General features: G+C 36.9%; 2 protein-coding genes across 8 annotated transcripts in view; one reads left to right on the top strand and one right to left on the bottom strand.

Moving 5' to 3' along the window:
* The window catches only part of BUB1 (BUB1 mitotic checkpoint serine/threonine kinase), a 310,629-nt gene that overhangs the window by 110,051 nt on the left and 178,107 nt on the right, over positions 1-22,471 (bottom strand). The window lies entirely within an intron of this gene.
* Positions 1-22,471, top strand: part of BCL2L11 (BCL2 like 11) — a 34,170-nt gene that overhangs the window by 2,207 nt on the left and 9,492 nt on the right. For 2 of the 3 annotated variants that reach the window (XM_015887434.3, XM_007424424.4), the window contains exon 3: positions 16,359-16,471. The exons of the other annotated variant lie outside the window; for it this stretch is intronic. In XM_015887434.3, the coding sequence (XP_015742920.1) occupies positions 16,359-16,471 (113 nt within the window). The remainder of the gene's footprint in view (positions 1-16,358; positions 16,472-22,471) is intronic. 3 annotated transcript variants of the gene reach the window in all.

The following is a 22,471-nucleotide window of genomic DNA, read 5'->3' as shown; positions in this document are numbered from 1 at the left end:
GAACTTAGGTCTCAAGAAATCAGTTTGTCTTGTGTAGTACGAGAATTCCAGTTCAAGGGGAACTTAAAATGTTGGATTGAGGAGATCCAGGTTCAAGTCCCTACCCAGCCATGAAGCTTACTGGGTGATCTTGATATCATTAACTTTCAGCTTAAGCTTATACAGGCATAAAAAGAGGGGAAATAAAAAAGAGAAAATGAAGGTTTCTGAAGGAAAGGCAGGGTACAAATGTAATAAATTCTAGGCAGAGTTTGAAAATTTTGTGGCTAATCCTCTCATATGATGAATAGGGATAATACAACCCTACAATATCCAATACAATGAGGAATTGGATAAACAACCAATTTATGGGGTTGTTTGTAAAGATCACTAGATAATATTGAAATGTTTTGACTTTTTTACATAAATATGCAAAAAAAATTAAAGTAATAATAATGAAAATAAAAAGATGTGTTTTCATAGGGATAACTTTTTGTAATATAGAAAAAAAAAATAGGCAGAAAGTCCAAATGAACCAGAAATTGCCTTATAGCTTGTTGAAAATATAACTCTGCCCTTTTGTTTGGGTACTGTTGTTAATGTTTGTGGCTGTTGGAAGAAGTAAATTGCATTACCGCATGGAAACGGCATTTGTAGGGTGAGTGTTTGAAAATGATACATAGTAGGAGTAGAATGGAGGTGATGATCAAGGATTAGGACCTTGGTGCACCAGGAGGTGACTTTAAATCTTCATTCCTTATTACAAGTGAAGATCACAGTCTCACGTGGTTATTAGTCCCAGGAGGGGAATTCCCATTGATGCCAAAAACCACTTCCATCTTGGGGCAGATAGCTCTGAGTGTCAGTGCTATTATCCAGAGTAGGCCTCCTGTGCCTGTTCACTCCATTAGTGAAAACTAGAAGAAATGGTAGGTGATGTCTTTAGCATCCCTATAGTTTGGCCCTAAGATGAGGATTATAACCAAAAGATCCAGTGAGCTTCTTCGTCCTTTCTTTGCATCATTTGTGAGTACAGGAGGACAATCTCTGAAATATAAAGTGCCTTATTTCCATGTGCAGAGATTTTGAATTCCATTCAGTTCCACTGAGTTTCCTCCATGCTACTCCGTTGGATTTGCTCTAGTTAAAATGGCCTTTATTTAGCTTCTGGGTGAATAATTGGTTTTCAGGACAATTTTTGTATAGTTTGGGTAGAGGTGTGTGGAGTAGCTGAGTTCTAAAATTGGTTTTACTGCAGTAGTGTTTCTCTTAAACATGCAGTGATCAAGAGCTGTCTTTATTTCTGTCTCCTGCAAAAAAAAAAAAAGGGGGGGGGCTTCAGATAACTGGTCATTTCCCTACAATATGAGGTTCCTGCATATGATGCTGAACCAAATTTCTGCTTTAAGCTGCACCAAACTTTCCTCTCCTTTTGAAATAAATGAATTGGTTATATTTTTTCTAAAATGAAAATGTTTAAGGTTTTTTTTTTTTTTTTTTGGCCAAGTACTTTAAGTCATGTAATAGCAGCCTCCCACAAGGCACGCATTCTTCTAGGAGAAAGTGCATTTTGTTATGATGGTTGTCTATATCCAGCCCAGTATTTTAAGAAGAGGCCTTGTCTAATGAAAAATACAAGGCTAACACCAATTAGGTGTTTTGCAAATTGATTCAAGTATGTTCTACTTGGTCCCTACTTGGGATGTGTATGCATGAGGTGTTATAGTGCATCCTGTTCCCTGTACTTCAGCATGGCTGATTTCCTGCTTTGAATGCAGTGTTTATATAGCACTAAACCAGGAGTAAGAGAAGCTACTTTGCACAGATATGCACTTAAGCCACTATATTCCCAAGAGTATATATCCTTTTTAAAGTGGTTTAGGCATCTTAGCCTTATATTGCAGGCATGTTTACCTTCCAGTTTTTACCATGGAAACTGGAGGTACTTCCTGAAAATTCCACCAATCAGAATCTAGAGAGAGAGAAAAAATCCCTTGGTTTTTAAATAGACTCTTTGCTGTGATACTTAACCTCTGTTAGGGCTTAATTTGCCTGGCATAGCTGGAAAAATAGAGTACTGAATGCATCTCAGGAAATCTGTACAGCCTATTGATTAGGTGGTGATAATATATATCAGAACAAAAAACAATATGTAAACTGTAAAATAAGTGATTTTTTGGATTGCCGATAAAATGTATTGGAAACAGTTGCTAGAGGCTTTGTAGCATTTTTAAATATTGCTTTTTCTGGCGTGGAAATGCAGTAATGGGGGAAGTTGCACTTACTGACTCTCTGCCTACAGCTGTTAAAACAGAGGAGCTTTGTTTGGGAAGGGACGGCAATGCTAGTAAAGAATGAAGTTAACAAGTAGAAAAGGGGCATTGCTGACTATTTTCAGTAGCCTGCCTATGTTGAATTAGTTAAGCCCATGGTTCTACCAGAAGTGATTCAGTTCCTGTTTTACTTCGTTTGTTGCCCTCTTCCAAGGAGTTGGGACTTGGTCCCCATAATACGAGAAAGTACAAGATGTCAAAACCATTTAACAGAAGAAAATTGAACATATCAAATTCTGCTACTAAATGAAATTATATCAAAAAGTATTCATGTGGAAGATAGATTCATCAGACCTCCCAAGGAGAAAAATCCAATTTTAGAGCAGCTATCAAAGATGCTATCTTATGTTCTTGTTGTTTAGATAATGTAACTATTTACATTATCAGTTTGCTCAGGTACATAAAAGGATACCATATGGAAGCTGGTCAGGAATTATTTTTCATTGCCACAGAAACTAGATCCAGAAATAAAGGGTTTAAGTTGTAGATACTTAGCTTTTTTTTTTTTAATATAAGGAAAAGCTTCCTGATAGTAAAATCTGTATAACTGTGGAATAGTTTACTTATAGAGTTGTGGGTTCTTCATCCCTGGAACCACATTACAGAAGGTTGGACTACATGATCCCTTTGAACTCCACAGTTCTGTGATTCTACTGTACAGATGTGCTCAGATTTTGTTTAATGGTGATAATGAAAAATGATCTTATACATTTTATAGATGCTAGTGTTGTTGAGTTCAATAAGATGTATGCTATGGACAGTGTACGTAGGATTTGTAGATTAAGTTTATTTCCTGAGTTGAAGAGTTTGGCATTCTTGGTAAGTTATGCTACTGCTCTAAGGCAGAACATAAAGATAATTTCAGAGCACTATTAGGGAGATATAAGGACTTCTGTGATGTCACAGCCACCTTCTGCAGATATTCTAGAAATAGTATAGGAGCACAAAATCACTGTTTGTTAAAGTTCAGCAGACCAGCAAATTGGTTTGCTATCAGTATATGATTTAAGACCTAAATATAAGACCTAAATGGTGCTCGCATATCATTTGTAGTCCGTGGATGGATCCTGGCAAGCAACAATTATTCTTTAAATTGATATTTTAGTTCACAAAGTTTTTTTTTAAATGAATAAGGGGAAATGAGTTTTGAAAACATCATCTGAAAGGTAGTTGCATCTTTTTATGTAGTTCAAAAGCAGGTTGTAGATAATTTCAAACTAATGATTACTATAGTCTATAATACAGAGCAAGTATAATATACTCAGTTGCTGCAATTTGGAATTCCTAAGGATGAAATAAGCATGGCTAAAATGTGCAATATGTTACCGTAGCCTAGTGATTTGTGAAGATTGTCAAGTCTTCCAGTTTGGTTTTCTAAAACCGCAAAGGAGATAACTTGGAAGTACAAAATGACAGATCTTTGCTTTTGCCCTTGTTCTAGCTTTTATATGCAGTTTGATTACTTAGAGGTAGTTCTTAGGATTTCTTCTCTGCTTTTAAGTCTATAATTTGATTTTTTATTGATTTAATATTAAGGTTTTTGAAAGTTATCTGTGTTAGTTTTTTGCAGCAAAACCCCCAAATGACTTGTGATACCTTAAACACTGTTCATTGTTTGGCCCCTATGTATGACAGATCATGCAGAATGAACCATTTAGAATTAACTAGGCAAGTTAGATACACATCTTAAGTAACAGGGATTATGAATTTTAATCATGTTCATTTATGATGAGTGTTAATAAAGCAAAGATTTTATGCTTATTGTATCTTTTTTCTTTTTAAATATCTGAATGTCATCTTTTTTTTGCAGCTTCAGGCAAAGTTTGCATCTGAGTTTAAAATGATGAAGGGGGGAGTTTTCTGCATTATGCAGTTTATATAACCCTTTCTTCATATTTCAGGTAAAACTGATCTTATGTTTGAATTGCTTTAAATATAAACATATTGCTTTCCTATTTTCAATAGGAAATAGTGGTTCACAATCATGATACTATTTGAGATACATATATACTATGAATTGGTTGCATATTGAAAAGTCATTTTAAATGATACAATTAAGAATAAGCACCAAAGATTTAAAAAACTGCACAATTTTGCCAAAGATGTAAATCGAGACAAAAAAGGAAAAGTTTCCTGGTTTGTTTGTTTTTTGAGATGATTGCAAGTTTTACAAGCTCACCAAAAAGAACGCTTACTTTCAACAGAAGGAGTAATTTTCAGGTATCTTCACATCAAGATGATTTACTGTTTATGTCAAATTATACCATTATCCAACATTTCCTATGTGATGAAAAAGGGAAAAGATATCTTCTTGTTTAAAAAAAAAAAACAGCTATGAGATGCACACTATTACATGTTCTTACTTCTGTAGATTACCTAAATGATTTCTAGTGAGTACAGATTATATTCTCCAGAAAACTGGCACTTAACTTTTTATTATACAGGTGCCTTGATAGACACAAAATATGTAGTTTTCTTTTATGTATTTATTCCAGCATTTAGTTCGGTGAACACCTTGATCAGTAGCCAAAGTATTGGTGTAGATTTCAAGTTAGTGAGAAATTACACCTAAATGGTTTTTGCATTAGAGATGATCCTTATGTAGTATGTGCTTTTCTTGTATTTCTGCTTTTATTAAAAATATCCTTTCCACAGTTAGAAGTAACTGCTTCTGGTTTGAATGGGTTATGGCTTGCATAAGGAAAGTTGTGGCAGGGTTTTCCTTTTTCTTTCCCAGGGGTGCTGTTGCTACACTTCCTGAAATTCACTAGAGGTCCTTCTGACTCCAGTCCAGCTTGTGTTGACAATTGGAAACACAAATTTACTTGCTTTGCGGGTAGCTAAATTATCTCTGTGCTAACTCTCAGTTTCTTGAATTGTTCTGTAGTGGGGGGAAAAAAAAAAAGTATAAAAGAAAACGTGGGTAACTCATTTTACCTGTTTATCTCAGCTGATCTAACATTAACCCATTGGCTTACAAAGAAAAAGAATACAATTAGATTCGTACTAGGATTTTCATCCTGTATGGAATGGCTTGTGTTGTATATGATTTAATGCTTAGTAATGACTTGAAAATGAGAAAATTTTGGAAATGAACAAAAATTATAGTCACATCTAGCTTTTTTATTATGGGCATCTACCTGTAGTTATGGTTTATACAATGTAATTTTCAAATTCAGTATCATAATTAGCCATTTGCTACACTGACAGTGTTACATAGTAAAATATTTCAAACATTCCAGCCTACATTCAGAACTTGTTTGAATAGATCTAAGAGTTTAATACTCCCAGTGTTTTTATATGATTATTAATGTGAAATGAAGTGCATGTGGCCATCCCTTTAATAAAATAATCCCTATAAAGAAAGAAAAGAATATTTGGAAGAAAAAAAACTTGGCTGGTTATAATTTTTAACCTCTTTGTGTTATCTTCATATTCGTGATATAGAATCTGTTTCAAATAGTGCTGTAGAGGATGCTAAATCCTACTGCTCTGATCAGAAATAATGAGCTTTAAGTTGTATTTCCTGGAGTTTCAGGATACTGTTGAGTACATTTCCAGAATTAGACAGAGTTACATTTATGAAGAGGAGAAATGTAAGCAAAAAAAACTTGTTTGTATTTTTTTCAGAGCAACTGAAGTCCAGGGCAAGCTGTTGTATGAGCATTTTGTTTTCTTAAAACATTGATACATTCATGATAGTGTTCAACTTATTCATCTCTTGAAAACAGATTACTTTATGATAATATATAGATATAGTCTAAGAATTTTATCTCTTAAATGGTATAAAGGGTTTTCTAGTATAGGCTAGTTTCATATTGATACTATGCTTTTCCTAGTATATAAGAAATGATGAGTCAAACATGTTTTTATATATATATATGTTTTCTGTGTTTCTAAATCACTCTACTTTTTTTTTTGACTCTTAGCAGTTGTGTGATTTAAACAATTTTGGGTCGAGTGACAAAATCTCTCAGTTTCCAGATAGGGACTTTAAACAAAAAATCGCATTGCAATCATGGTCATGTAGTTTGTAAGATTCTGCAAAATTACTAATACTAATAATATCCTGTAAATACTATTTTCTGTGTCCCCTGCACTTTGATTCAAGTATATTTCTGAGATTAAACTGATGTAAATAACCTGTAAGTGTTGGTAAAAGCAAGTATGCAATTCATTCTAAAAGCATGGAGAGTTCAGCTGCATTTCTCAGATTACTATGGCATCAAGTTCCAGCAGCTGTTCAGTGTGTTGCCTCAAATTAATGTGACTGTTTGCCCATATGTGTATAGCAATTCAGTGTGCTAAGAATGTGGGAGGATTCCTGGCCTCTGTTATCTCCAAGTTACCTGCATCCCTGCATCCTTTGTCTTTTTTGTTATGTTCTTAATCTGATTGAGAACTATGTATTTTTATTATTTGTTAGGTTGTAATTTGAGAGATTGATTATAATGGATAAAGTGTTGACTTTTTTGTAAGGTTAGCACTTTTTGGTGCACAAATAAGTTTTACTGCTTTCCTTCTGGGTTTTCTGAGCTTATATTGGTAGTGTCTGGTTGCGTGGAACACCTGTGCTTCTCTGCAGCAGCAGCGGCTTTGGGGTTTTTTGGGGGGCGGGGAGGAAACAAAACACTTTTTAAAAATAAAAGATCTCATATGTAGAATCCTCATTTCTTTTCCACTATAGTAGTACCACTATATCAATGAAATCCTAAGCTACCGTCAAAATAAAATATAAACATTCCCAAGTCTCCTAAATTGCTATTGTAGGGTGTGTGTGTTCCAACTGCAGTATGGCATTAATATATATTTTTGTCATGACTGCAGTGTTTCATAACATACAAGTGAGATGATTGTGTCCTGTCTTCTGCATTTCTCTTGTGAGATTGGAAGTATTTCAGAAGCATTTCAAGGACCATTTCCTGATCCTTCCAGGAAATTCCTCCCTTGACTTGCTGACAGCTTTCCCCTTCAGAGGACAGAGGAAGGCACAAGTGGATTAGCTATCTCGACTTGATACTAATCAATAAAAAGTACACATGACTAGTGGAAGTGGCAAGAACTTGTAATGCTGAAAGACTTGATTATAAGGGAAACTAAAACTGAGCATAGTTACGTACCCTGGGATTCAAAAGATGGGTTTTAGTAAACTCTAAGCAATGATAACTAATATCCCATGACAAGGAAAGCTGTTCTTAAAGAACAAAATATTAAAAGCACAATTGCAAACAGTTACAGTGAGGAGGAAAAATAGAAGGCAGCAAAATAAGCCAATATGAGCTCACCAAAAGCTTTGTGAAGATTTGGGAACAAATAATGGCACATACAGGAAATAGAATGAGGGTCAGGTCACAAAGGAAGGGTCCAGATGGGTAGCCCAGCATACATCAGAACGGTGGAGGCACATCAGGGAAGCAAAAGGTTTAGTGAAGGATACTAAGAATAACAAAAAGGGTTTGTTCTTCAGATGTGTTCTAAATAAAAAGAAAAGAAACAGTATACCAGCTACTTAGTGAAGATTGTAAACAGATAGCAAAGAAAAGGCAAAACTACTCAGTTCCTATCTCAGTTGCAAATCCTATGTATTCCACTATGAATTGTAAAGGGCTACTTGAATTGGGGGGGACGGGGACTGAAGCTTGTGCTGAATAAAAACATGGTGAATGATATCTCTTTACTTTGAATGAGGTTAAAGCTCTAGGACTTGATGAATTGAATCCTAGCATGCTGAAGTAACTGGCTGAGCTCTTATGTGTTTTGAGAAACCTTGTAATGATGATGTGCCAGGTGACTGGAGGACAGCAAAAAGGGGGAAAGGATCCAGCAAACTGCAGATGAGTTAGTCTGGCATTGATACCTGGGAATCTAGAGCAGATCATAAAGAAATAGATATATAAACAGCTTGAAAACATTGAGAATATTATCAGGGTCAGTATGGATTTGTCAAGAAAAACCTTGTCAGACCAATTTAATTTGAACTTTTGATTGAGTAACTTCCTTAATAACTGGAAATGCTGTAGGCATAATATATCTTGACTTTAAGAAAGTGTTTGATGAAGTTTCCTATGACTTGCAAACTAGTTAAGTGTAGGCTGGATGATATAACAATGAAATGGATATATAACTGGCTTGAAATATTACACTTAATGCTCATAAATGATTCTTCATCAAATTGGGGAGAGATGTTGAGTAGAGTACCAGAAAGATCAGTCCTAGGTTCTCAGCTCTTCTAATATTTCATAAATGATTTTGGTGTAGAGGTGGATGGCATGCTTATCAGATTTGTGGATAATGGAAAACTGGGTGGGATAGGTAATAGTCTAGAAGATAAAATAAAATTCAATATATTTTTAAGAAAAAGAATGAAATTTAACAGACAAATACCAAGTTATTCACTTAAGAATACACATTCAGATGCATGAGTATAGGATGGGGGATAGCTGGCTTGGTATTAGTACTTGCAGAAAGATCTTGGAATAATAGTTGTTTGCAAAGTGACTACAAGTCAGCAGTGTGTTGCAGTGCAATTTTAGGCTGCCAGTGGAAATAGCTAGACCCTGAAACTAAGTCCTATGAAGAAAGATTGAGGGAGCTAGGTATGTTTTCCCCTGAGAAAAGATGACTGAGGTGGATACCTTAAAGGATGTCACATAAAAGGTCTAGACCTGTTCTCTGTCATTCCTGGATGCAGTTTGTAGAATAGTGGATTTAAGTTATAGGAAGACAGATTTCAATTTAATGTTAGAGAAAATGCCCTTAACAGTAAGAAACACCAGCTACGTAGGAAGATGGAAGGCTCTCACTTCATTAATTTATCTATTTTTCCTCTCTGTCTCTCTCTCTCACACACACACATGCTTAATGAGATGAACAAATAAAGATTGCAAGAATTCTTGATATTATGTGTAGCTGCTGCTAAGCACAGGTTTATATATTATACAGTGCAAATGTTTTTAATTCAACATACCCTGCACAAAAGTGATTTAGAGATTGGCAGATCAGGGAGACATTATTGCTAATGGAGAAGATAACTGAGAAATAACTCCTTTAAGTTAATTTTGCTTGGCAGAATATTATATTAGATAGATGTTTTCATATTTCCTGTGCAAAATATTAAAATTAGCCAGGATTATACTAAAGCATTTATTACAGTGTCAATTTTTATGAGAGTTTGATTATCTGTGTTGGAGATGTAGACATATTTCAAGCTTTTTGATTGTGGTTGTCTTGAGGACTAGCAAGAGGAATGTCTTACATAATAGAACAGAGAAACATGTAGTGAGTGCATGATGGACATCTTTACAGTACTGATTGCATTTTTTCAATGAGGCAGTGTGACATCGCATCCATTGTTTAAATATAGTTTCAGCTATTTGTATTTTGAATAGATATTAAGTATGAATTGAAAATGTATCTCTATTTTGCATAACTAAATGACTTGACACTCCTAATCTTTTTGATCTTGCAGTCCCACAGAAAGTCCTTTATGAAAACCTCAGATTGATTTCATGGTTAACCACATGAAACATTTATATTAATTTCTTGACTTGCAGAAACTCTCATTTAGAATCAATTAAGGTTTTTTATACCTTTGTAGTCCCATAGGTCCCATTATATGTTTATATGATTTTGGTAGCTAGTTGAACAGTTCTGCTTTTGTCTGCTTATGTGAAACTAACATCTTGTCAAGTGATATACGAAGCTTAAGCAGGTGGCTCTCAATCTCTGTTCCTGCAGGTCCTTGGTATATTTTGATTTCTGTGTAATATTCAGAAACCTCACTTCATAACTGAGGAAAGAGTAAACTCTTGCCTTTTTTCCTAATAGTGAACTTCACTGATTAGTTTTTGCCCAAGTCTAATGAAACAACATACATTTAAAACTGCATAGTTTCCCAAAGAAACTATATTGATGGCTTCCGTTTGGTGTGCACATGGTAAAACACTGTCCTGTGTATATCTGCGGACAGCAGATTCTCTGTAGGGTACATACATTTTCCATTGCAGAAACTACTTTTTAAGGACATTTTTAAATATAATTTTTAGGAAATTTGTTCTCTTTGAAGAGTCCCCTTTCCTACTGAAGTTAGGTGCCACATTATTAAATGCAAAGTGATACTACGTCCTTGGTCTAATTAGTTTGATTTCATCCAGAAACCTCTTGGCTGCTTATAAATAGATCACGGGATGACATTTTTGAAGCTATACTTTATTTCTCAGACTGCTGAGGCACCTATTCCTATACACATTCCCACTGGCAGAAATAGTATTATTATTCTTTGCCAAGGTTGCTCTAAGATTTGATTCTGCTCTAATTTTTGCTTTGCCAATTTTCTGCCTCAGGCATCAAAATATTTTGGCTGGCACTTGATGTCACGTACGTAACTTGAATACTAGATTGGGTGTTGGAACTTGCTTGAGTGACGTTTATAGTTTAGGATTTTCCTAGACATAGCTTGGTACTACCAGGGAATGTACCAGTGGATCTGATATATTTGGATTAGATTTGGGAGGAACTATTTTTATATGTTTTGTCAATTCAGATGCGAGTTGAGAGACAGAACACCAAATAGGATTGTTTTTAATGAAGTAGTCCTATGATGGTTTCATAAAAAAGATGGGGGGGGGGACTAAAGGGTATACTGAAATAAAACATGATTTAATACTCCCCCCCCCACTTATACATAATACTAAGCATCATCATATGAGTTTGTATATGTTGGTATATTTTGTCAGTGTCTGGAGTGTTATTGTTTAAAGACAATCTTTAAAAGTCTGCATAACATTCAGCCTGTTTCAATAATATGGGTTTGGTTATTTTGCATGCTGAAACAAAAGGGCCTTCAGTGCCCTTTCATGTAAATGCCTATTCTCTGTGCACTTTCATCCGAAAGTCTTCTAGTGATTTTGCTTGTTTCAATGTGATATTTAAGAATGGATCAGCCAACATCTCTTCATTCATAGATGGCTGTTTGTTTGGCTAGTGCAACTGAATAGATTCAGAATCTGGAAGAGATGACAGAATACCCTGAAGTAGTTCAAGGAATACAAGTATTCCACAGGTGTCCCACAGGGGAGGCAAAGAGGATCAGACTCAGAAAAACAACATTGTGGTGTTGTGATGCAAGCCCCATCCTTTCTACATATGTTATGATCTTGCTTGAATAGCCAGAAGGGGCAGAGCTTGCAGCACCGATACTAGTTTTGTCATTATGACAAAAGCAGCCAAATCCTGCAGACACCACTAAATGCTACTTTGCTTTGTCCTTTCCATTCCTCTACTGTTGGAAATTTTGAGGACTATATTAATTTCTACAATGGTATGATTAGTATAGGATTACCTATACAGATGTGATGATCAAATTAGAGTGAAATAGCTTAATTTTAGGCAGGAAAAGATGGCATTGTTATATAATTGTGTATACTATAATAAGATGAATTTAGCTAGTTCTCCTTTAAAATGATTGAAAGATTAGGAATTGAGTCAGCCAGTATTGCAAGAAGTCTGTTGAATGAATTTTAGCTTACTAAGCAAATCACTAAAATTGAGCCTGATATAAACTCTTATTTTGAAACCTGATATAGTGTTTCTCAACTGTAATGTGAAAACAATACATTTATAGACCAGTGAAACATTAGTTTGGCTCTGAAATAAATTTTCCACCCAGTTTGGAGCCAGGCACATTTGCTTAACATTTTCACTGCTCTGCTAGTGATTGTTGTGAGATTGGGAGTTATGGATATTCCCTTATGATCCTTTTTAAAGATTTTAATGCCAAGTTTGTGGAATAATTTGTATAAAAAGTGCTGTTATACTTGCTTATATTCTCCATTCGTTGGCCGAAGAAGTTAAACCAGCATCATAGAACTAAGAATTGTTCAAAGGCATAAGTGTTCAAAGGCCTGGGCATCTGAAGGATACGGGGAACAAATGACATGATGTGTACTTGCATCAGAGGTCACGATGCAAATTACGGATTGTGTTATGACACATGTATCATTCTGACATCACTGAGACTTGTTATGGACACTGCAACTGTATGGTAATCTTATCAGCACTCCTACAGTGGTAGAACTGTGTTGGTAGACTTGAACACCTATTGACCCATATGCAGGCAATTGCCAGGCAGTATTTTTCTTCCCCTTCATATCTAATGACAAACAATTAGCTACCAAACCGTCCTAGGTTAGATATAGACATTTTTATACATACTTTCGATGGTATGTAGGAATGACCTTGGGAGAGACGCTGCCTAGGGAACGGTCAGATAAGAGACAGCATGCTCCGCAGCTGGATAGTGGCCATGGGGCAAAGAGACCCTCCCTAATTTCTCAGCGTATAAAGGAGATGGGGAGAATTGTACTTTCAGACTTGCAAGATTCTGTTAATGTAGCCTTACAGTAAAGTAGAATTAGCTCATCTGGTTGTGTTTTCTGTATGGTCCATCTGGTAAGGCTGACAGCACTTCAAAAATGAACCAAGAGTTTGATGTGTGGAACGTTCCTTATCAGTGTAAATGATTACGTCTTCTGGTATGATAGAATTAAAAGTACATATTTTCATTTGAAGATCCCCTTGCTGTTTCATAGATGTCTGTGTAAGAACATACACACTTGACTAGATTAATATATAATACCCATAAAACATAGTTTAGAGACAATAGTAGCTGGATTCCTGTACAGGTAGCCCTTGTTTAGGAACTGCCTCAGACAGCGACCATTCACAGTTACAAAGGTGATGAAAAAGTAACTTTGTGACCAGTGCCCACATTTATGACCTTTGCAGCATCTCTTTCTCAGTCACGTGTTTGCCACTGCAGTCAGTTAGTACACATGGTCCTGTGCCTGACCCGTTTTTTTCCCTCCCCCCTCCCACAGAGCAGAGAGATTGCCTAAAGAAGCTGTCTCTTCCTGAGCTGCTTTTCTCTGCAGTGCAGCAGGTCCCTAAAAAGTGCTAACCACAAGTTAACAAGGTCAGCTCTGTGACCTTAATTAGTTGATTATTAGCTGAATTAGTTGAACCCTCAGGCCTGCTAGGGCTGCTGCCTGATACTAACAAGACTCTAATCAGTTTCACACTAAAGGCTTTTGTTTGCCTAAGTGGCTTGTGTCTCGCAGTTCCAAGCATGCTAGGCAACTAGGCAGCGCTAGCCCATTCCTTTCTATGAGTATTCCCCATTGTGTGCTTGCTTACTCTCTTGTAATCCCTTCCTCTCCAATGAATGTAACTACAAACATTAATTTTCTTCTTGCTAATTATCTCAGCGCTGGGGTGAGCATTCCAAAGGGCGGGGGAGTGGGGGGAAAGGGCTATAAGATTTGTCCTTTTACCCAGCTTCCTCATGAGTTGAGCTCCGGAAACCTTCCCTGTTGTTTGGGTTCACCTGGCTGTGTATAAAAAAATTTACTTCAGGAAAGCTGAAGTAACACTGTAAGCATAGTTGCAGTCATGTGATTTTCACTTAGCAACCACTTTACTTAATGACTGAGTTGCCAGAACCAATTGCAGTTGCTGAACAAGGACTACCTGTATTGTACTAAGCCAAAAACAAGGACTACAGTTAGTGTGATGTATGAACCTTGGCGGTGTCCAAATGCAGTTTTGAAATTATGTTATCCATTTTTTCTCCATCCATATTCTACATTATTCTGAGGAATTTGCAATTACTATATTGGAGAAACAGAGGAAGGGGAGATACAGTAGAATACAGTGGTACCTCGGGTCACGAACTTAATTCATTCCGCGACTCTGGTCGTGACCCGAATTGGTCGCAACCCGAATCAAATTTTCCCATAAGGTTCAATGTAAATACGGTTAATCCACTCTGACCCCTACGAATTTGGTCGCCAACTGATTTTGGTTGTGACCTGAATCAAATTTTCCCATAAGGTTCAATGTAAATACGGTTAATCTGTTCTGAACCATATGTATTTTTTTTTTAAATCACAAAAATATGACACAAAGTACAGTACAGTACACTATGAAGAGAGAGAATGCTAACCTTGCTTGAGGCATGGAGGACAGGAAGGCGGGTGGGGAGGCGGTTATTGTTTGGAGGGAGAGTCCCCCTTCCTACAGGAAGCCACGACCACGTGTCACAGCAGGGAAAATGGCCACAAATCCTGTTCGTCACCTGAGGCGGAGTTCGCGAACGGAAGCAAAATTTTGCGAACGGTGCTGTTCGTGACCCGAATTGGTCGTGAACAGAAGCGTTCGTGACCCGAGGTACCACTGTATATGGGGAGGAATATGCAGTTATTTCGGTTATGGATCTTGGGCTTGGTTAGCAGCTAAGTTGTAACTGGGTATAGGAATCAGGGTAATATGCCAAACACTTCATGGAAAAGATGAATTCTGATGAAGGATTTGTAAGGAACAAAACAAATCACGTACAGTATATAATTTTTAGTGGTTTGCTTCAGCATCTATCTGCGAACATGTTAGTTGAGTCTACATGTTTGAAACATATCTTTCCGTATGCTCAACATTTCTTAAAGAGAAAAAGTAGTAGTCTCAAGAAGCAATCTTTGGAACTATACTGTGCCCCCTTTTTTTGTTTTGAATAAATCTATTCAGCGTATCTGTGAGTAGATAGAACAGTATACTGCTTGAGCTGAAATATTGGTTGACATCTTCTAAAATAAATTTACTCGTGAACAGAAAGCAGGATGCTCCTTGATCTTTGAAAAGAGTGCATTTAAACACAGTTTGGAAGATAGCTGTAAACCAGGTTCCAAACATCTCATAGTTTGCTAATAACGTGAAGCTATAATGAATCCTAGCTGGTTTGCTTGTATCTTTGTACAAGGTTTGAAGTTTAGCACATACTAGTGCAGTGGTACCTCGATTCACGAACTTAATTCGTTCCACGATTCTGGTCGCAAACCAAATTGGTCACGAACCGAATCAAATTTCCGCATAATGTTCAATGTAAATAAGGTTAATCCATTCTGAACCATATGAATTTTTTTTAACCACAAAAATATGAAACAAAGTACAGTACAGTACGAAGAGAGAGAACACTAAACTTGCTTGAGGCGACACCAAAAAGTTCACAGCAAGCATCTGTTTGCGACCGTGATCTCGCCTAGAGGAAGCCACGACCACGTGTCAGAGAAGAGAAGATGGCTGCAGGTCGTGTTCGTCACCCGATGTGGAGTTTGCGAAGAGAAGGAAAAATTTGTGAACACTGCTGTTTGCGAACCGAATTGTTCGTGAACAGAAGCATTTGTGAACCGAGGTATTACTGTATTTTGGTTTATGTGATATGTGGCCTTTAACAGCATCCCTACAATGTTGGGCTTGTATGATAAACTGTTCTTCAGATTTTGCATAGTTACGGCGCCTGGAGTAAATAATTCTCTAATGTTTAATCCAGAGATGATGATAATATGTGCTGTTTGGAAATTATCAGAGAAATGACAGAATACTGCTTCACTGGTAGGAGTGCTATTGTTATTATTGACTGGCAAGGGAAGTGGGATATAAATCCCCATGACATCAGAATGTAGAGTTCCATGCTGTAGGCTCACTTTTTTGCTTTAAACATAATTTTTGGGGAGATAATCCTCAGTATTTCTGTCCTCTTTTTACTTATCTAAAATATGAGGTTTTTTTGTGATACTTTATGTAGTTCTATTTTATTGGTACTCTGAAGTTTAATTTCCCATGTAGCTGTTGGAGCAGTCTTGAATTGTTCGTAAAAGTGTTTGATCCTAGCTGAGTAGGAAGTATCTGAAAGCCCATAGTGGCCATGGATATAGTTTTGCACAGTTTACTACTACTTTAGGTGAAAAATACAATTTAATAGATTCAGCTGATATAATGAACAAAAGAATTTAGAGTTTGATGACATGATAGCTTTAATATAAAAGATAATTATAGAAATCACTATGACATAATTATTTTTCCCCTGTATCTTTATTAAATCATTATTATAGTTTGAAGAGAAATAAGTAGTAAAATCCTTGGATGCACAGGCACTGTGGGGAATGGATGTGGAAAACCTTATGGAAATGTAAAAAAAATTGTGTTGTTTTGATCCAGCTTCCAGATGGCAGTCACGGCCAATACCTGAGGATATGCGGCCAGAAATATGGATTGCACAGGAATTACGGCGCATTGGAGATGAATTTAATGCTTCCTACTGTCCAAGAAGGGTAACTTTCAACATTTTTATTTTTTAAATTCTTTTGCTTACTCCAGTAATGTAGCTCTATCTACTTAAACAAAGGACAGGAAAAAGCAAATGTAATGTAAGTATTGCAGCCATTTTCTAAAATACCGGGCTCTTACTCAACTATATCTGATTTCTAAAAAGCTGAAACCTATGACATATTTGAACACTTTGCCTTGTTATACTGATAGCAAATGTATTTGTTTATAGCGTATTTACATTTCAAGGAGCATACAACAGCAATAGGCCTCATTCAAACACAGCACTTCTCTGCTCCTAATTAAAGCACCCATGTCCTTTTCAGGCTTCAGTGGAGACCTGAAAAAAGACACTGCTGCTTTAAAGTGCTAAAGCAAAAGGATCTACTTTCAGGCTCGCATGATTACCTGAAAAAAGATATGGCTGTTTTATGATAGGCCTGTACAAGGTTCTGTGTCAATTACAGGAAGGGAGAAAGGGAGGGAGGGAGGGAGGGAGAGAGGAAGGAAGGAAGGAAGGAAGGAAGGAAGGAAGGAAGGAAGGAAGGAAGGAAGGAAGGAAGGAAGGAAGGAAGGAAGGAAGGAAGGAAGGAAGGAAGGAAGGAAGGAAGGAAGGAAGGAAGGAAGGAAGGAAGGAAGGAAGGAAGGAAGGAAGGAAGGAAGGAAATTCTACACAATCTGTATCAGCTTATTGTAATTATACCATGTGTTATATTCATGTTGCATGCACATATGAACTAGGGGTACATATAAAGGATATAACTTACTGAACTCTGAAGTGGTTGAAATTTTTGAAACCGTATACTGCACAATTATTATATATTCCTGCCTACACAATTTATTTTGGGACCAGTATAAAGATCTGCATCATTGGCATTTAAATTCATTTCCCTCCTCCAGTATTCTTTCACTTTGCATTTACTCAGCTGTTGTAAGAACTGCTTTTAATGCTAGGAGCATACCAAGGAGATTAACTCAGCAATGGGAACTGACTTTTGTTCCTGCTGGGAATTGGGTTAAACCTAGTAGCATTGGATTTGGCAAGAGGTCACATAGAATTCAGCTCAGGCTACTGGGCCAGGTGAGGTAAGAAAAAATTAAGGTTTAGAGCCTAGGTCCAAGCTTGATTTCCCTAAACTGAACTTTGGGAATTGAGCTGTTACAGTCTGGGGAAAATGGAAGCAAATTTAAAACAAGTGGTGGTTTTTTTTTTGTTTTGTTTTTGTTTAAGATAAGTGACATATCCTTTGGGTAATGACATAGTGTTTTAGTCTTTATCCCAGTTCTTAGATTTTTGAAATATTGCAAGGTACATCCTTTTTAAAAAAAGCACTGAAAACCTGATCTTATTGTGAAGCAGTTACAGAAGTTTGCGAATTTGACCAAACTAATTTGGAGAGGAGGATATTGACCCTTTCCTTGTGCTGTTTTTTTTTTTTTCCCAGGTTCCCCTAGATATTTTTCTACCCAGGAGGGAAAACCTATGAGAATTTTTTCTCTCTTGGGTGGAAAAATAGCTAGAGAATCACCACTTCTCTTTCCATTGCAATGATCAAATTCACAGCCTTCCTTGGCAGCCTTTTCCTATGATTGGGTGTATATGAATGTTCCCAATTCCTGTTTTAAGCCATTGAAGTCAGTGGTTGTCATCATGCGTTGAAGGAGTGAACTCCACAGTGTAATTCTGTTTTCTGTGATTACTAATTCTGTAATGAGTGGGATATTTTGGTGTGCTTTGTAAGTCATTGGTATCTGTAGTGGAAGGGAGAAACACGGGAAAGAAGTTTTTTTACGACAGGAAAATATTGAATTTGGGAGCATCTTAAAAGGCTAATCAATTATATAATCACATAAGTATTTATAAATTATACCCACCATCTGATGAATGAAATAAATTCCTATGAGAGAAACTTGAAAGTACATAAGGTTGGGACATGTGTGGAAATAGTGAGAAGAGACAGGATTGTTCTGGAAACTGAGATACATAGATATAAAATAGTTTAAATATGGACAATAAAAAGTAGTGCTATGTGTTCTTGTTAGTCCCATGAAAAAAAAGAATTGTGTGATCATGATACAATTAATGTGACCAGTAATTGTAACATGAGAAACACTGTAGATTCAGCAGTGTAAAGGCTATGTGTTTCTGTTTTAGGGGGACAAAAAGCACACTGTGGTTAGTCTTCTATATGCTTGTGCAAGTGGCTATGTTTAGTCTCATAGGAGTCAGGAATAATGCACCTTGCCTCACCAAGGCATTGCACCTTATTTCCAAGATCTCTTGTGGTGCATACTGAACATGCCAGAGGAAACCTCAGAAGCAATGTAAAATAAGTGTAGCTCTGAAATACTTTTAAATAAAAATGGTAATATGTATTCTGAGATAAAATATTCAGCTCAGAATTTTGAAATTGCACGCACCCATTCCCTCTTTTCCTCTCTAACATTCTGAACAGACAGTAGATGAAGACCAAGCATGGATCATGTTGTTTTCTTCCAGCAACTTCTGTTCACATGATAGTTGAGTTTTAGTAAGCTTTCACTATATTTTTTATTGGTGAATGGGACAGGGCACCAAAGGAAATATTTGAAACGGAAGATGCTTTTGTGTTTTACTAGTTCTTTTGCAATACTGTACTCTTACAGCAGCCTTATATTAAGAAATTAAGCACAAAATGCTTTTTCTGGCATGGAGGTAAAATGATAGGAAAAGCTTGAATTGCTAAATATCAGTAAGCCTGATTACAATTAAAGGGAGAAAAAAATGGCAATTCTGACCAGTAAAATGACAAATTAAAGTATGTTTGGCTTTCAGAGACAAAACAGAGTTGGAGTCTTGACATTTGATACATGTGCTGCATGTCACTGTAAGGTTTCTCGTTGGTTCTTGATGCATTTGGTAAATGGAGTAGCTTTTGGATCATAATTCTGTGTAATTAAGGGTATGTGGATAATACTGATTGTTTTAAGAGTAATGGGAATCAAATAATACACCATAGTTCAGTGCATTGTGTTATTGTATAGGAAATTTGTATTGTATGTGGCAAATTTGGATATGGTAGAACCTCTGTGTTGCTTTTGGTCATACATGAATAGATCCATTTTGGAGTTCAATATGTCCAATTCAGTATTGCCCAGTTACAAATAGCAGTTGCAGCTTGATTCCTTCTGCTCAAATGGAAACAACTTTCAAAATGTACAAAAGGTGGGATTTCTTCTCTTTTGTGTATGTAATATATGTGTGTCTTAAATGTACATTATAAACTCTTAATTTCCCAGTATTCTTTAAATGTCCTTTCTGTTTCTTTGGCATTCATCCTGTCCTCTGTTTCCCTTGTATATCCCTTGTGGGTCTTTGGCCTTTAGCCTAGGCTGGCAGACCTGATGCCCTAACTTAGAAGTTCACGTATTGTTACCACAAACTGTCCTGTGATAGCAACATTGGCAGACTCCTCTTTTGTTTTCCTACAGTGTACGTGAAGCATTCATAGGTTGACTATTTAAAGCAAATGCATGGGAAAGGGGTGGAAAGATGGTGGCAGGCTCGTGATGCTGAATCTTCCGCCTTGTCTGCTCCTCCTTGAGGGATGAACAGCCAAAGGGCAGGGGAGGAGGAGGAGGAGGAGGAGGAGGTAAGGAAGGGTTAAGCTTCCCGCTGCCTTTCTCTTGACTGCCCATGTTATGTGCATCGCTGGTTAACTTGCACCAGTGGTGTACCAACTTTTTCCAGGCTGCTGTTTTCAGCCTAAGAAATATTTCCTCAATACTGTTTTGCTTCCCATTAGCTATTTGTTTTGGCTAAACTTCTTTGGCTGTTTAATATGTTTTATATTTAGCTCCTTCCGGTTTTTCACGCCTTTATTTTGGACTATGTAGCTTTCTTGTTCAGCTGGCAAAGCATCACACACCTGATTTGTCATACACGAAAATAACGTGCAGAAGCGTGTTCTGTCATGAAATGTTATGATGAGTCATTTGGTTTATATATGAATTAGGTTTTAGACAGTTTTTAGTTTCCTCATATCTGGAAACTTGAGTAGAATGTGCAGCTAAATGTTACAACTGATAACAATAGTAAATTCACAGGAGACTTCAGAAAGAGCAAGTGGCTGTCAAGGTCTGTTTTTGTTTCCTATGCACCTGCTTCCCTGGATTGAACTTGCAGATTGTTTTGATTTGGGTATTTCTTCATTCCACTGTTGTGCCAACGCAGGCACTTGCATTACATCAAGCGTGTGGAAGTGACCAGTGGACAGAAGTTAACCCTTAGGAAACTGCTAGGTTGAGGAAACGATCTCCATGTGGAGGTCATCCTTCCTTGGAGTTTCCTAAGGCATCAGTAAAGCTCATGTTGTAGTGATCTTGGCAAAAGCAGCACTGTTCTCAGGACATACTACAATAATACATATAGACGTATAGTTAATGTCACTCAGTAGTCTCAAAATGTAGTTGTACAGTATGTCAAACTTACATGACAGACAAGTGGTTCTAGGACAGAGATTAGATTTCATTTGACGTTGTTTCATTAGAACTTACCCCTTGGTCTGTTGTACAGTAGCCACATTTCCTTGTCCATCTTTCTTATTCTAGCTGCCTACTTCAGCTCAATTACATATTTTGGCCTTTTTTGCCATTTGCTCTTACTTCAGTTCAGCCCTTAATCCCGTAGTTCTGTTATTTAAAGCAATCCAAATATTTTAAAAGGTGTGGCTAGCTGAGGCCTTCTATTTAGTCTGGACCAGTGTTTGAAGCACACCCTAAGATGAATGGTCCTATGCATCTAAGTCAGTGTTTCTCAACCCTGGCAACTTTAAGATGGGTGGACTTCAACTCCCAGAATTCCCCAGCCAGTTTGGGAGTTGAAGTCCACCCATCTTAAAGTCGCCAAGGTTGAGAGACACTGATCTAAGTATTCAAACATCAAGATTTACTTGCTGTTTTGAATGAAATCGCCTTTGAGCTTAAAATAGTATCTGGGCCCTGGCCTTTGCTTTGCTGTGTCGTAATCACATAACAAATGTTTATGGAGAGTCACCAAGTCAACTGACATCCTTTGTGCACGGAAGAGGTTTGCGTGGATTTTTTAAACATTTGAGTGCAGTCTCTCTTTAAAGTTGAGCACTATGTATTGTGGTAGTCTATCTGACATAGTCAAATTAGTCCTGCTTCTTTTTCTAGAGTCGATGGTCAATTAGTTGTAACAGACAGATAGTAAGTATCATTTTATCTCCAGTCTTAAACTTTGGCTTCTGAGATAAATTTATCTGAGGCCAATTCCCTAGTTCTTTTAAGGGCTCCAAACAGCTTTGATTGTGTTATTTGTATATCAAACTTCTCCCCCACACATACGTCTTTTGTGGATATTTAGGGAAAACATGAGGAGCTTTACTATATTTTAATATTTTTAGAACACAGGCTATGGACAAGCTAAGGTAGAACACTTTTTTTCATTAAACTGAAAAAAAGCTACTACATGCAAAACATACTCCTAGACCTGCTGATCTTTAACAGGACTCTGGCTGAAGGAAACAGTATAGATAATCAATCTCTTACATTGCAGTAATTTGACTTACCTTTATTTTGTAAGTAGGTACAATTCCACTATAGAAATAGTGTTTTGGGATTTGTAGAAGAGAGAGCATACCTTTCTTTGTGCATTTAATTATGCATCCCATAGGCACATCCCAGAAATGCCTCTCTTGTGTTCTTCCCTCTCCTTTGAACAACGCGTAGATTATATGGATGAGGTGTCTGTGCGCAGCACCCGTCCATATGTGGAATGGAGCAAGGGGCATGTCCACTTCTGCCCTTTCATAAAGACTGCCTGTCATTTCACATCTAGATTGGTTCTTGGGGGATTTTGTTGGAGTAATATGCTTTCTGTATACTTTATGAATTGATGTTTGTGTCAGGTTTTGGAGAAATTGCCATCTTTCGTGGTTTCCCATCTGCTTAAACATAATTAACACTGGGGAAAAACATAACCCCTGGAACCTATGCATTCT

The sequence above is a fragment of the Python bivittatus genome, unplaced genomic scaffold (genome assembly GCF_059951505.1).
Source record: "Python bivittatus isolate LINGU-HERP-01145 unplaced genomic scaffold, Pbiv_v1 ctg000020_np1212, whole genome shotgun sequence".
Lineage (NCBI taxonomy): Eukaryota > Metazoa > Chordata > Lepidosauria > Squamata > Pythonidae > Python > Python bivittatus.
Note: the sequence above shows the minus strand (reverse complement) of the source record. Positions and strands in the feature narration are given on the sequence as shown.